The sequence below is a fragment of the Haliotis rubra genome, unplaced genomic scaffold, assembly GCF_003918875.1.
Source record: "Haliotis rubra isolate DU_JTF1 unplaced genomic scaffold, ASM391887v1 Scf27, whole genome shotgun sequence".
In the NCBI taxonomy this organism is placed as follows: domain Eukaryota; kingdom Metazoa; phylum Mollusca; class Gastropoda; order Lepetellida; family Haliotidae; genus Haliotis; species Haliotis rubra.
Window position 1 is genome coordinate 1,951,713 of NW_025766780.1, and position 16,734 is coordinate 1,968,446.

Here is a 16,734-nt window from a genome sequence, read left to right on the forward strand (position 1 = left end):
AAGGCAGAATATTATCAATGTTTTGCCATCTCCGCATAAATGCTGTAAAACTGAATGATAGGAAATAAAAATAAACCCCGAATTTTGTTTATGTATTCGTCTTTCTAATGCACTTATATTTGAGCAGATTATTTGAGAAACGGTGTGATTTTGCTTCGGCTTCCCTGGAGTTATAATCAATAAAACGTATTACAATCGAATAAACAGATAGTGTATATTTTACAAATTAATACACAACAATGGTAGATATAAAAATCACTACATTTTATTTGAATCAAGTTTAATGTAAATGATACGAAAATATATGTTTACTTGTTACCGTTCTCTCTTGGAAGCGTATTAAAAATATGTACTGTTATTGTTAGTTGGGCTAATAGTATTGACATCGCCCATGTTTACGTTTTTAACATGGATGTTTGACAGAAATGTTTGGCTTGAGCAAACTCTGCTCTAACAGGCAATACAAATGTATTTTACTTTGACTAAATAACCGGGAGTGTTGAGCGGCGAAATGGAATCCCCTCCTACCTTTGTAGAAGAGATCGAGTTCCACGAACTGACATTTCACGAGGTGCGAATTATGTTCTTCCTAGTTTTTAGCCTAAACGACAAAAGTTTGCAACTGCAAGACAGGAATGTCTAAAGAGTAGGTTTAATCCGATTTTAGAGGGCCGTGACATGTACATGCGATGCACTGTTACAGATGTTAAGTAGTTCCATGTTCCTCTTGTTCTCTGATTAACAAGACCTTTAAATCAGGACACACCCTTTTAGTTCTCATTTGAATAGGAACTTCTCATCTGCAACAATATTTACTGTTGCGTGTGTGAAGTTTGACATGTATGTTAGACACATATATGGATACAGTTAACTGACAAGCAAGTAACAATTGCAAATTCATCACAGACAAATTTGTATAATGTTTGGATGCAATGTTTACCATTATTTTTTATGTAAAACATGTCTTTTGGAAATGTATTGTTATTATCTAAGTGATACAGTCATTGATATTGTACAAGACATGCAGGGTTGGTCACTTACTTTGAACGTAAATTTTTTGGGGGTCATTCACATTGTACATGCTTCTCCATATAGATCAAAACACACACACACACACCCCCCCCCCAAGCCATAAATTATGAACGGTCCCTTATTATTCTGAAGTAAGTTCAGACTTACCTAATGCAAGCCTTTCAGTGTGCTTTTCATTTTGTTTTGCATAATAATATAGGTACTAAAGTACTGTCGGAAATAGAAAAAAAACGTTTTTTCACATTTATCTCTACAATTTATGTAGTTGATATGTGAAAGTGTGAAATATCTGTTTAATTAAGTTCGGCCTAACTACAGTCTCAGTGGCAGGGAGATAGAAAATGTAAAATAAGGACTTTACTGAGGAGAGATTAGTGCAGAAATGGAGATAGAAAATGTAAAATAAGGACTTTACTGAGGAGAGATTAGTGCAGAAATGAGCAATGCGTTTTTTTCTAAGTCCAAAGCAAATTATTTGGAACAAACCATGGCTTTATGCAAATTAGTGGGTGATGATATTGTATTACAAAGGACACTTTTTAAATGCCCATTTTGAAATTAGACTTATCTTCATTTTAAACGATAGCTGACGTAAAAAATAATAACATTCATGCTGAAACTATTAAGGATGTTGCTACCATGGAGTCTCACTGTCACTATAAAAAGAACAGATAGGAGTGGTTGTCTCAAAAGCAAAACCAGGATGGGTGTCGCAGACAATGGTTGGGGTCGGGCTGGGGGATAGAGATATCAGCTAAGCTAAGATTATCCTTTAGGGGAATTAAACTGGGAGGCAAACGGCATGTCATAGCAATTTACAAATAATATCCAGTCCTGTCGATCTTCGGGTGGTCATGCCACCTATATATTTTGAGACATTTAATATGATGCTTTTCTATGGTTATCAGGTATCAATGACTATCATACTCTTTTTACATTCTCAACATAAACTTTATGAAAGAAAGACAAAGAGATGTTAATCAATAGACACATGAAAGAAAGACACGTAAATATCTGTGAGATGACCCCTTGTGCCTGTAGGCAGCATATGCATTTCATGCCAGGTGAGTCAACGGTCTGTCGTCATACCTGGCTGAGCGACCTAATTGCCATCTGTAGTCTGATCCATTGTTTTCAGCAGCTATTTTTTTCTAAGTTTTACCTGATTTTACGAGTGAACATGCTTTTCTGGATATCCTCTTACGCATCCCTCTGAACGCCGACTTAGGCCGATGTGGGTTATTTTGACATATGCTATTTGCAGTTGTGTAAATTTTAGGGATACAGAGTAACAGCCTAAAAACAGTTTTTTTCTATTTCAGACATTACTTTACTACAACTACAACAGTGACATGCATGATAACATAGAGTCCCATATCAAATTGACTTTATCGCCAGCTTGATATTTGGTGACAGCACATAAAGGAGAAATGGCATATAGTTTGACTTACATGATTTGAAACAGCTTTTTGCCCTGTATTTTGTTTTAAGGCTAACTGTTTATATTTGAGTGGAGAGTGAACTTAATTTTCATGAACATTGTCAGACCATTAGAATTCAGTGTAATGTATTATCAAAACTTAAAAACATTCTATGGTGCAGTGTGTGAAATCATCTCCAAATACTGCTGGGGAGCTGGCTGTAAACAAGCTGGCCTGTTTCAAATCTCACAAGGTTATATATGCAACAAAATATCTTTTTCAGACATTTGTTTCTGCAAAGGTATAAATGAAGTTATGCCAAATTGCAAATTATAAGTTAATATGAAAGTTGGCAACTCTGATCTTTAATCTTTAGTCCCTGATGTATGTTGTGGGAAGGGGGTAGCCTAGTGGTTAAAGTGTTCGCTCATCATGCCAAAGGCCTGGGTTGGATTCCCCACATGGGTACAATATATGAAGCCCATTTCTGGAGTTCACCGCCGTGATATTGCTGGAATATTGCTAAAAGCAGTGTAAAACTAAACTCACTGATGTATATTAATTCTTTTTTAAATTTTTGATGGTCATATTTATCTGGAGAGAATTCAAACTTTACCTGAAGATGTTGCTCATCCAAGTTAAACTATCTAAAACACTTTTATACTGTTAATAATGATGTTATGAGAAATGGAGTACACTGAATACTTTCCATATGTTTCCTGTCTGTTGTAATGTGGCAATTAATAGTTAGTGAGTGGACCCTTAAAGATTTGGATTAGAAGATTAGGGTTACAACTGATCTTCACCAACCCATGCTTGTTGTTAGAGGCAACTAGCAGGATTGGGTAATCAGACTTGCTGACTTGATGGATGTGTGTCATAGTATCCCTATTGTGTTGATTGATGTTCATGGGTTTGTTGGGTCCAGGTGCGATTATTTACAGGCTGCTTTTATGTAGCAGGAAGATTGTTAAACAACGAAAGTTAATAACTGTGCCAAGTACATGACTGACCCCCCTGTTTCTTTTTTGGACAGCATTAAATAATAAAGATTTTAGAAACACATATCTTATTAATAATTGGTAATGTCTTTTTGGTCTGGTAATATCAGCTCCATCCATGATCATATGCATATTTTACAAGATTGGTATGATTATATCTCTTTCAGATTGTTGGTAAAGGAGCATTTGGGGTTGTGAGTAGAGCTAACTTCAGAGGGACTGATGTTGCTGTCAAGATAATCGAAACAGAATCTGAGAGAAAGGCCTTCATTACTGAGCTAAAACAACTGTCCAGAGTCAGCCATCCCAACATCGTGAAACTGTATGGAGCATGTACCAAGTCACCAGTAAGTACTCAAGCTGCTCATGTAATACATGTCCCTAGTGAGGATTCACAAGATCAGACTACCTGATCAGACTACCAGTACGGTCAGGCCGCGTTAGTCCGGACCCTTATAATCTGATTCCCGTGATATCCGAACGGTAGCTGGCTTTGTTTCTTGTTTGAGTGGCATTCTACAATCTTGTTTACTATGTACACTCATTACCTATTGGGGTCGGTGGGGTAGCCTGGTGGTTAAACTTCAATGGTAACTGATAAGTGTGGTGACACTTCTTAGTTGAACATGTCGTTAGTTTGTGATTTTAATCAATTAATAAGTCTCACTTGTGCGAACGCAACTGGCACCATCAAAATTAAGCCATTTGTCATCGCCAAATCCAGATGTCCCATATGTTTTGGAAGAGACTTTAACCAAGACATTTATGTTCATTATCTGTTCAACTACAACACGTGGATGACATCACACATGTTTTGTGATTGGCTGAGATCTTTTGACACTCAGATGCGATCATGTGGTCGACACTTGATCTTACTTTGTGACAACGCTGCTAGTCGCAAGTGTGCCAAGGTCAAATTGACCAACAGGAAAGTTATTTTCCTGCCTCCCAACACCACTGTCATTGGCGATTTCTTTAAACACGAGTGAGTTTCTGAGTTTTCATTGTTATGCAAACTGATATAAAGTCATTTGATACATGTACATGTGTATGTTCATATGTTCTAGTCTTGGTATGTCAAAGGGAAGTAACTCTACTGTAGTGGTGTACATATGGTTCATTTCAGTAGTCCATACGTTTCACAATCCGAAAGTTTTTGATGAAAAACGGAAGTGTTCAGATTAACACGCCCTGACTGTACATTATGCTTGTCCCCAGTGATGATTCCAGGTCAGAACAGATTCCCAGTACACTATGTTTGTCCCCAGTGATGATTCCCAGAACAGACTCCCAGTACACTATGTGTGTCCCCAGTGATGATTCCCAGAACAGACTCCCATTACACTATGTGTGTCCCCAGTGATGATTCCCAGAACAGACTCCCAGTACACTATGTGTGTCCCCAGTGATGATTCCCAGAACAGACTCCCAGTACACTATGTGTGTCCCCAGTGATGATTCCCAGAACAGACTCCCAGTACACTATGTGTGTCCCCAGTGATGATTCCCAGAACAGACTCCCAGTACACTATGTGTGTCCCCAGTGATGATTCCCAGAACAGACTCCCAGTACACTATGTGTGTCCCCAGTGATGATTCCCAGAACAGACTCCCAGTACACTATGTGTGTCCCCAGTGATGATTCCCAGAACAGACTCCCAGTACACTATGTTTGTCCCCAGTGATGATTCCCAGAACAGATTCCCAGTACACTATGCTTGTCCCCAGTGATGATTCCCAGAACAGATTCCCAGTAAACCTATGTTTGTCCCCAGTGATGATTCCCAGAACAGACTCCCAGTACACTATGTGTGTCCCCAGTGATGATTCCCAGAACAGACTCCCATTACACTATGTGTGTCCCCAGTGATGATTCCCAGAACAGACTCCCAGTACACTATGTGTGTCCCCAGTGATGATTCCTGATCAGAACAGACTCGAACAGTTTCAGTGCTGTTCCATAGAATATGATCTGACTGTTGGAGGAGATTTCATGTTGTTTATGCGACGTCTATGACCAATTCATTGTTAACTGGATAATTTATCATTCATTTGTGCCTAGTTTTCAGACACCCAAACTTTTTTTGTAGAATTTACTTGAATTTGAAGCTTTTCATGCAGAATTCAATACACCGTTAGTTTTAGACAGGTGTATGATAGGTCTTGGCTGCTCTTGTAGGACTCTAAATATATCTGCAATCATTATCATGAGAAAAGCAGAAAATATGGATGTAGCAAGTTTTGTTGTCATGGTGGGAGTATTATACTGACACGTCTACATCAATGTATCACATAAAACTACAGTACTGAATCTTGCTAACTTGGGTTATCTGGCGGCTCTTATGAAGGAATATTTCTGTGACCACATTGTTGTCCGTTTAATTATTAATAATAACATTTATGGTTCTTACGATTGGTTGTTATTTTGCAGGTCTGTCTTGTTATGGAGTATGCAGAGGGCGGGTCTCTCTACAATGGTATGTTACGTTTATTACAGTTTATAAAACTATCTGACTGACCAATTACAGTTTTGTAAAGCAACAGCTTGGTGGCCTGTATGGATGTTATAGAGTGAGGTTTCGGGGTTCTTTTTCAGTACCTGCACCATGTGCAACCTGGCTTATAGGTTTGGCTGCACCATCAAAATGTTGGCTGCACCATGAAATAATATCACTGGTTCTAAAAAAGTAACATAAATACTTGTTTAGCTATTTTCATACCAACTACTCAGTATGAGATACATTCATCAGAACCTAACCCCATGATGATAAATGATGAATGATTTGTTTCAATTTTGCCTTACCTTTATTCATAAATCTCACTTATATGATACTTCTACATAACTGATTTATGAGTACATAAATGTTTCTGCTTGTAACAAGTCATCTGAGAGAAACATATTACTTCAAGTCACTTACTTCTCAATTAGAACACAGCTGTACGATGTTGGATGATTTATTGTTTCCTGCACTGGGTACAACCTGTTACATCCTAACCTGCACCAGCCATTTTTAGCATGCACCAGTGTATGTTAATAGTGAAATCACACCATGTGTTATGGCAATGTTTGGCTTCATCACTTGATCTTGTTCCTGTGTTTTCAGTTACCACACTGAAAGTCTAATGGTGGTTACAAGACACGTGTTATTACTCTTTCAATTCAAATGTCTAATGTAATTATTTACATGTGTTCCTGGAAGTATAGACAGGATCATTTGTTGAATGCTTGTGTGCACCTCTCAATCTTCGGTGTTATTCAGTATGGGGAAGTATATGTATCATTATATTGTTGTGTAAATAGATATCACATTTATGCTGATCCAACCAAAATCGTAATTGGAAAATAGAACAAATAGCAAGCAAGTTACTCTTGTTGTCAAATAAAATAACAGATTATTGTTATTATTTGATAACAACAACAACCTGATATTGTGGTGGTTCTTTCTTGACCATCTATTCCACTGAAGTTTGGCTTCGGATCAATACGATAATTTATGATTGACTGGTTGGAACAAATTGATTATGTGATCAATGACGAAGTTGAAGACTTGTATACTGAGTGTATGTTCTGTTTCAGTGCTACATGGCTCAGGTCGCCAGCCCAGCTACACGAGTGCCCATGCTATGAGTTGGGCCGTACAGTGTGCCCGTGTGTAGCATACTTACATAACATGAAGCCCAAGGCTCTAATACACAGAGATCTCAAACCACCAAAGTAAGTGACAGTGATTTATTGGGTATGCATGTTCGACAAAGAAATGACATATGTGTTACAATTGGTAGTATGCAATTGTCTAAAGGGTTCATGAGTTATTGAGTTATGTACAGTAAAAGCTGTAAAACCAGATTCCATTAATCATGTTGTTTCAGAGATATAGTGATTCTGAAAAACATGCATGCAGGCCTAATGTGGAAAATTCTGCTAATCTCAAACCCAGCAAATCCAAAAATCGTGTTTCTAAGTTACTAGTGAACCTCTCTAAACTTTCACCAGGCAATACCATGATTACTTCTTACCTACGGGGGTGGGTAGCCTAGTGGCAAAAGTGTTTGCTCGTCACGCCAAAGACCTGGGTTGGAACCCCCCACAATGGTACAATGTGTGAAGTCAATTTCTGGTGTCCCTGCTGTGATATTGCTGGAATATTGCTAAAAGCGACATAAAACTAAACTCACTCACTTCTTACCTGCCTAAATAAGGATGCCTTCATCCACAAATTATACTGCACAATTCTACTGTCTTGATTAACTGGGTTGGAATGTATTACATTATTGTGATAAAGTCTTTTTGACATCTATATTTGTAATGTTTGATGGAAATCTAATTTGTGAACTTTCTTTCTGTCTGCAGTCTCTTGTTGATTATGGGTGGCACTGTGCTGAAAATATGTGATTTTGGCACAGCCTGTGATATCCAGACGCACATGACCAACAACAAGGGAAGTGCGGCTTGGATGGCGCCGGAGGTGTTTGAAGGTGAGCTGGGGATGATGGACAGACCCAACCTGCAGAAAGTCTTCTATACTGTTTAAAGTATATGTATTGAGATTGAAGTCCAAAATGTACTTTAAAAAGTTCTCCATCTACTGATCAAACTGTTTTGATGTTTGTGACAAGACTTTGAACAGTTGTTGTTTTCCCCAGGGTGCAACTACAGTGAGAAGTGTGATGTGTTCAGCTGGGGTATCATTCTGTGGGAGGTGATCACGAGGCGGAAACCCTTTGATGAGATAGGAGGACCCGCATTCAGGATCATGTGGGCTGTTCACAATGGTGAGTGAGGTTACATTTATTTTGTAGATTATAAAATAACAGGCTAAGCAGGTGTATACCTTGGCAGCAACTTTAAAAAATGAGGAGCGAGTTTGTAGAATGTTGATGTGAGACTGCTGACATTAAACCCAACGCTGGGAACCACTGGCCTTTCCAGCTTGGACCAAGTGGTTGGCAACATGTTACATTTGTAATAATGCCTACTTTTATGTTCTAGGTAAAAGGCCACCTCCAATAAGAAATATACCCAAACCATTGGATATACTGATGCAAAGGTATGTAGCAGATACTATTGTTGTGGACAGAAATGTGACTGATACACTGTAAAATATCATTAACACCATGTCCACATTTAATAAATATACTTCTCAAAATAAGTTAAGGACCTCCCTCTTTCATATCACCGGTTCTTTTCATTAACTTCAGTAACATTGAGTAGTATGAAAAACAAATCATCAATATAATCCTATATTGAATACAGACCATTTAGAAAGTGGTCAAATGTAACATGTTATATTTGGGATTACACTTTCTCAGTAAAGTACAGATTCTAGTACTTTTGTTGGGTTGAGGCCCACCCGGGATTCGAACCCACACCCTCAGAGTCAGGCACCTTATTGCCAGTACACATGTAATCCTATGCGCATTAACATGGTATTCACTGAATGTGCCACTCTTTTCATTTTGCACAGTTCACTTGAGTGAGTCAGTTAGATTTAACTCTTTAACTCACGATATTTTTGTGAGTGGCTACCAACAGTTGTTTTTGTGTCATGACATTTTTGCGACTTGGCTAACTCTCAAAAATAAATTGCAACTGAAAGTTCTACCTAAAGTAAATCCAATCACATGTTAAAGGTTGCTGCTAATCTTGAACTGAGCTCAGTAGAGTACTTCCGTGTGTTTCCTGAAAACAACACACGCTTTATAGGCCAGATAAGCTTAAGACAGTTCAAGGGGATTATTATCCCCCGCCATGCGTTTAGCTCGAAGCGGGGGATGTAGTATTAGGTTCCGTCCGTCCGTCCGTACGCGTACAAATTGGAATATCTTAAGAACCGTTCACTAGATTCTTTTCATATTTGGTACCTAGGTTCATCACAGTATAAGAAAGGTCCAAATCAGGTTTGGTGACCTTGACCTTCATTTCAAGGTCACAAGGGGACTTTAACGTTTTACCTGCATGTTAAGCTATCTCAAGAACCGTTAACTGGATTTTCTTCATATTTGACACCAAGCTTTATCTAGGGAAGGCGCAGGGCCCAGTCAATTTTGGTGACCTTCACTTAATTTTCAAGGTCACAGAGACATTTTGAAGATTTCAACATATTAACCTGCATGTTATGCTTGTCAGTGAGATACCTCAAGAACCATTCGCTCTTATTTTCTTCATATTTGACACCAAGCTTCATCCAGGGAAGGCGCAGGGCCCAGTCAAGTTTGGTGACCTGCACATAATTTTCAGGGTCATGGGGACACTTTGAAGATTTCAGCTTGTTAACCTGAATTGTCAGCAAGATATTTCAAAAACGATTCACTGGATTTTCTTCATAGACTTTCAAGACTTCCCTTGAATGTTTTTCAATAAGCAATTTCTTTATTACTATTTGTGCATATTTCATACACTATGACATTCATGTCAAGGTCAAAGTCAGTCTTGAAAACGTGTGTGTTTGAACAACTAAAGAGCAAGATATCAAGAGAGGTTGACTGGTCATGTTTTTGTTGACATTTAACTTCGTCTTAAAATTGTTGACAATGACATCACCAAAGCTGTTGATCTCCGGATGAGTGTGATGAAACCTATCCACTCCTGTTGGATGGTGTTAGCCTATCAGTCTCTAAAGACAAAGAATGTGTGTTGAGTGGTTGGCCCCTGTCTGGCCTATTACACATACTGATTGAGTAACTTTTGTTCGAGTATCCCTTGTTTGACATGCGAGTACTAGTAATGCTAGTGATCAGTCTTCCCCAAGTTGTTTTCATTGCTTAATTGATGTATTGTCTAGATCTGTTGTTGATTATATGAACTGGTGAATAATCAAGAGATAATGAGAAACGTTACTTGTTGATTGTTTATTTCGTTTGACCAGGAACTTGTGTCATGATATTTTGGCGAGCTCAAGTCATTTGCAATTTTCGGAAAAATATCATGTTCGCAAAAAATTTGTGGTTCACAGTATTTGAACACACGATCATTGGTTGCATACACATCTGACAGATGTAGCTTTATCCACGATTTTAGGGTTTAGGTTGAACTGGCTCCTTGTACTCCATTTTTCTTATAGATGGTATTGTTTCTTAATCTACATGTATTGAACTCAGATGCTGGTCAGGGAACCCGACTGAGAGACCTTCCATGACCGAGGTGGACCGAGTGATGACCCACCTGTTTCAGGTAAGTTCCTGCTGGATCTAGTACCTGGAGATCATTACAGGAAGGGAATGTTGGATGTTAAAGAGAGGAATGAATGTGATTTAGTGCTTAAACCTTGATATGGACCCCGGGGAGATGAGTCTCCAACACCACTTGCTTGCCATGAGGACCCACTAACATGAGGAGTGGATGGTATGTAAATTACATCTACAGTGTGATTTAAACATATTTATTTCATGAAAAGACAACAACAAAATATTCATGAATTGGATTGGTCAACAAGCTCAAAAGAACTTATATGAAAACTGCTCTAATATACATAGATATGAAACAGTATCATCACAAGAAAAATGATATCTATTGAAAATAGATGTTATGACATATAGTCAAAAAATTAAGATCATGATGGTTGTATACATTTATGGCATTTGCAGTCGGGGTCAGTAGTAGAATAATTTTGAGAATTATAGGTTGTAGCATATGATTTTCTAAGTTAAAATGTCTAGTTCAATTATAAATTGATTGACTGATTTTAAGATATCGGATTGAGTTTGTGGGTTCATGGAAGACGTTCCATATAAGATTGTTTCTAATGAAAAGTCATTATTATAATAAAATTTATTTGCTCTTATAGCATCAAATCTGGAACATGCAAAGAGGTAATGACGTGCATCTTCAGTAGGGTGGCCACACAAACAATCTGCTTTCTCTGATATATGTCTGTTGTGTTTGTCAGCGTTGAGACAGTGTTCATTATCGAAAGCCTTGGTATGGTTACATTTTGTAATAAATTGCTGTATCAGGGTTAATATGGTCACACTGGAAGTCCTATTATGAGTGTGAGCCCTCAAAGCTCACAAGTAATTGGAGAGATACAGAAATTATTTTGTAAAATGAGAAACAAATACAAAGCTTCATGTAGAAAATTCAAATCTAACCTGCGTAATCAAAGATTGAACAGAATGATTCTATCCACAATCCTGCTATGTTCTGGAAACAAATTCGTTCATTTAAAAAGAGATCAAATCCTAAAAGTAATATTTCCAAATGTGAATGGATGACACATTTCAAGACAGTTTTTTCTAATGATGCTGTTTTTCCAACCGATGGTTATTCCTTCAATGATGATATTATCTCTTCGAATGACTATGACACTGTTGATCAAATGATTTTGGAAACACAAATTTCAGTAGATGAGATAAAGAATGCTTTAAATAACTTAAAGAGCGGAAAAGCAGCTGGTCCCGACAATATTATAATCGAAATGATTAAATGTTCTCAAATCGAAGTTAATGCCCTTCCTCCATAAGTGTTTTAAAACTGTATTTGAAAGTGGTTCGCTTCCAGAAAGCTGGTCTCGTTCAATTATCGTCCCTATACATAAAAAGGGGGCTCAAGACAGTCCAGATAATTACAGAGGCATATCTTTAATGAGTGTTATTGGGAAAATATTTACAACTGTTTTAAACAACAGAATCTCAAACTGGTCAAATCTAAGAAACTTAATTCCTGAATGTCAGGCGGCTTTTAGAAAAGATTATTCAACTACTGACCATATCTTTACACTATATGCAATAATACAAAAGTGTCTATCGCGTAATAAGCACAAACTTTATGCAGCATTTGTTGACTTTAAGAAAGCTTTTGACTCTGTGGATCATTATAAATTATGGCACTGCTTACGAAAGTCTGGTTTACAAGGGAAAATGTATATATATCGGATATCTACCGCATTCTCCATAAACCATACAAGTTGGTGCTGCTCGCGCTACATTTAAAAATCTTAAAAGGTGTAGTTTCTCTAGACATTCATGACGTTGAAATCCCCAAATTTCAGACCCATAAAGCATAATCGGTTGGATTTGTGCATCAAACAATTTAAAATATTTTTTTGGGGTTAAAATTCCAAAATTCTGGGAAACTGACATAAAATTAATAAGAGCCTTCTTAGCACGTGATTTCAGGTCTATAACACTCTTTTTACAGTTCATGGTATGGGAAAACAAAAGTCCAAGATAGGTATACTGATTAACAATAGATAAATTTTTGCCACTCAAAAAACATTTTTCTTTAGAGGCGACAGGCCCACCTCTTCTAAAGATAACTATGTTTGTTTTTTCAAAATTAACAAATAATTTCCATTCATTTGTATAGCGTTCCCAAATATTCAGTTGGTTTTGTAGACCGACGATAGTATCTGACACTAAAATTACATCATCGGCAAAAAGGAGGATAAAAATTTCAATCATATCTGGAAACATTTGCACACCATGTTTACCTGAACTAGAAATATCATAATACAGTTGGCTTAGAAAGAAGGAAAACAATACAGGGCTTAAAATACACCCTTGCCGAACTCCCATGGGACAGGCGAAAAAATCGGTGACATCATCACCACAACAAACACATGATTTAATATTCAAGTACATAGATTTTAAAATAGAATAAATTCACAAATCAGATGTTTAAAATATTGGTTAAAGATCCTGTGAATGCACGAACAAAGAATCCCCAAACTAGCTTATAACATGCTTGTACATTTAGATGATAGGGGTAAGACAACATGGGCTTCTCATATTAGAATTCTTTTTTATTTTCTCATGGCTTTGGATTTGTGTGGCTAACTTAAACAGTTGGTAATATTAATCTATTTCTTAAGCAATTTCGAGAACAATCTGTTAGCATGTATTATCAAGAATGGCATTCCTGTCTAGACAATAGTTCAAGATATCAGTTGTATAGATCACATAAGAGCTTAATTCAACCATCTATTGACATCTAGAAATATCAGACGCACACTTGTCAATTTTCGATTGGGCTTGTTAGATTTATCAGTAAATAAGGGCAGACGATTTTCAATAGAGAGACGCTTAAGGATATGCCCATTATGTAACTCGGCTATAGAAGATGAAATTCACCTCGCTTTTGTATGCCCACATTATGCTGATTTAAGACAAAAATATATCCCAAATAAATACCTGTTAAAATATCCTTCATCTGCCTCTGCTTCCATTCTATCCTCCAAAAATGAAAATGTAATGCGTAATCTTGCGCTTTATGTAAAACATGCTGTTTTCCTTAGAAGCAATATCTTATCTGAACTGTAATTTCTTTGTGAAATGTCTGTAACATGTGCTGTATATATACTTGTATTACTTGTATATGGGCTGGAGGCCTTAAGTACAATAAATATCTTTGACTTTGACTTTGAGTAATCACGACGTACCATTCCCTAATCATAATGACTACTCGTTAAATATCGAAAAACTTAGAAAAAATTCCATGTGAGAAACACTTCAAAGAAACAAACTATACTGTGACCCACCTGGCAGGGTGACAGCGTTATGTAACGCACGGGCGGTGGATGTCAGGGACCGTCTCAAAATATAAGTGTCAGTATCACTGCTGGTCGAGGACTCTAGCGGAATTACAAAACAGGTGCAACTTGGCTGACGTTAACTCCGTCCCACAGACGGTATTCGTCCTCGATTTTGAGAACACAGTCTTCAGCCTTTTGCCACACTTCTGGGGTAATTCACGCAAAAGAAGCATACACAAGCTCTTTAACGTCTGAAAGCTTGTATCGTAGGCACTTTGGCGGGATATGGGTTTTATTGGGAAATATAGACATGTTTGTATATTCTTTGAGTTAAGTTAAAGTTGTGTTATCTAAATCTAAATCACAGTGCTGACAATATAAATGAAATACCAGCAGCTTATTATCATGACCATCATCACAGCCATGTACTGATCAGCTGCCTGCGTGTAATTAACCTTAATTAACCTTAGAGTATGGCCGGTTGGCCACGGAAGTTTAACATTGTGGATGAGGTGCTGGATACTGCAGGTTGACCATACATGTATCGTAATATGATACAGTGCAGCCTGACAGTCAGTAGTATATAGACAATGAATTCTTAATGTAAGGGGACTTGACCCTCGGACAGCGGCTAGGCAGGTGGGCTGACGATCGCCTCTGTGATGCTGCCTGGCCGTTGCTGCACTATGATGTAATTGCATACTTAGCTGCCGAATAAAGTGTTGTGGACCCACTGATGGACTTCAGTGTTTGAAGAGACGATATCCTAAAAACCTATTAACCAGCCCGGGATACTTGAATTTGGTATTATTGCGAGCAAATTCTTACAGTTACTCCAAGATCAGCTCGATGGGATTGAGCTCACAGTGCAGTACTGGTGTACGCAGAACTATGTGGCCTTGTTTTGCAGCTAGTTCGTCAGTGATGTACTGGATTGGCTTCTTGTGCTGCCGGACTTTTTCCATGAGCTTGGGCTTTGTTTCTGATTGCCTGTAAGGCACGTTACAGGAAGTGAGAATGTCCTGCAACTGAGCCTTGAGATTGCTCATGGTGGGTGTGATGGTACCAGGGACACGCAGGTTATGGTAACTGGCGTTATCCAAAATGATAACGCTTGGTTCGTCTAGCTGCGGTAAAAGCTGATGTTCGAACCAATCCAAAAATACCTGCCCATTCATTTCACTGTGGTAATCACCATCAGATTTCTTGGCCTCAAAAACAAAGTCACAACCCCCAATCAGTTCCTTGCTATGGGTACCAGCATGCAAGATGATCAGGCGTCTACGTTTGCCTGATGGTATCACTGGTGCCTTAGAACAATCTGAAGGAAACCACATCTGATCGGTTGAGTGATTTTTATTACACAAGGTTTCATCAAGGTATATGATTTGAAACCCCAAATTGCGGTATTCTTCAACTGTTCTGAGATAAGCTGATCGCATGGACAGGATTGTGTACTTTTCTCTAAACACAGCTCTGTCATCTCCCCTTTTGGTGTACCTGAACTCCATTTCTACCAGAGCTACAATAAGTGTTGTTTTCGAGACATTTATTGTATCTTTGATCTCATCTTCTATTTTAGCACACATCGGTGGGATTTTGTGTTCATACAGTTTATAAACTGCATGCATGGCATATGACACCCTTATCAAAGCTATCCAGTTTGTGTTTCCTACCTGGTTTTGATTTTGACACGACCCCTGAGGTAACTGATTTGTTTACAACTTTGTAAACCTGACTATATGTCAAATTAAGGGTTTTACACATTCTATAGTAAACCCTGTCATAGCTGACGAGATGTTTCCCCCTTTGTTTCTCCAGTATGAAATACTGGTATAAATTTGAAATTAATTGTTCTGCGGAGATATCAAGTTGCATGTTGCCAGTTCAATGCTCATACACGAAGTGAAACTTCTATGGGTCAACAAGATTATCTATGCGACTTGAATTAAGACTTTTTTACATAATTTTTTTGAATATAACTACTACAAGAGTTCCATCTTTTTCACACATAGATGTTAAAACACCCCCCCCCCCCCCCCCCCAAACTTTTACAATCATTAATGTAATTTAATTAGTTGAGGCTATATGAATAATTATAGTCTATTTCAAAACTACAGTTTGTACTTAGATTATTTACGAATGTTGTTAAAACGTCAAAATTTCCTCCTGTGAAGTCACCCCTCAAGTGCATTTTTTCATCTGAGCTTTAATATCCAACTAGGTAGAGTCGTACATGTTTCATATATGTGCTTTTATCTTGTGTCAAATTCATCATATTGATATTGAAGCCAAAAAGCATTTTCCAATCATTTCTGGCCTTACTTTAGGCTACCCCACTGCCCCAGAAGAATGTAAAGAAAATTTGGTGTATTCCATCCTTTTTATCAAAGAGAGTAACAGTAAATTCATGCATTGTTGTACTGATTCTTAACAATGTAAACATTTCAGTCCATTAAAACAACACTCATATTGTTATTTCAGTTTTTCCGAGGTGCTGAAGAACCATTGTTATATCCCCAAGCCAGTGATTCGGATGAGGAGTTGTTTCCCAGCAGTGGTAGGTGCTTATACTATAGCGGAATATGTCCCCAGTGCCCCATACTTGGTTTTTGAGTCAGTGAGTGGATGACATAATTCCATTATGTCACCTGGCTGATTGAACCCATGAAGATTCGGGTTAGAATTGATCTTCAGCAACCCATTCTTGTCGTAGGAGGCGACTGACGGGACCGGTTGGTGAGTCTCACTGACTTGGTTGACACATCATCAAATCCCCATTGCGTAGATCGATGCTCATGCTGTTGATCA

The 16,734-nt window shown here is 37.9% G+C and overlaps 1 protein-coding gene across 1 annotated transcript in view; it reads left to right on the forward strand.

Moving 5' to 3' along the window:
• The first annotated feature begins 390 nt into the window (after positions 1-390).
• LOC124280567 (mitogen-activated protein kinase kinase kinase 7-like) overlaps positions 391-16,734 on the forward strand; it is a 79,108-nt gene continuing 62,764 nt past the window's right edge. Inside the window, 10 exon segments of the mRNA XM_046716521.1 lie at positions 391-571; positions 3,622-3,801; positions 5,886-5,931; positions 7,032-7,103; positions 7,106-7,169; positions 7,806-7,930; positions 8,099-8,227; positions 8,445-8,502; positions 10,553-10,625; positions 16,408-16,483. Of these exon segments, the coding sequence (XP_046572477.1) occupies positions 512-571; positions 3,622-3,801; positions 5,886-5,931; positions 7,032-7,103; positions 7,106-7,169; positions 7,806-7,930; positions 8,099-8,227; positions 8,445-8,502; positions 10,553-10,625; positions 16,408-16,483 (883 nt within the window). The 5' untranslated portion in view covers positions 391-511.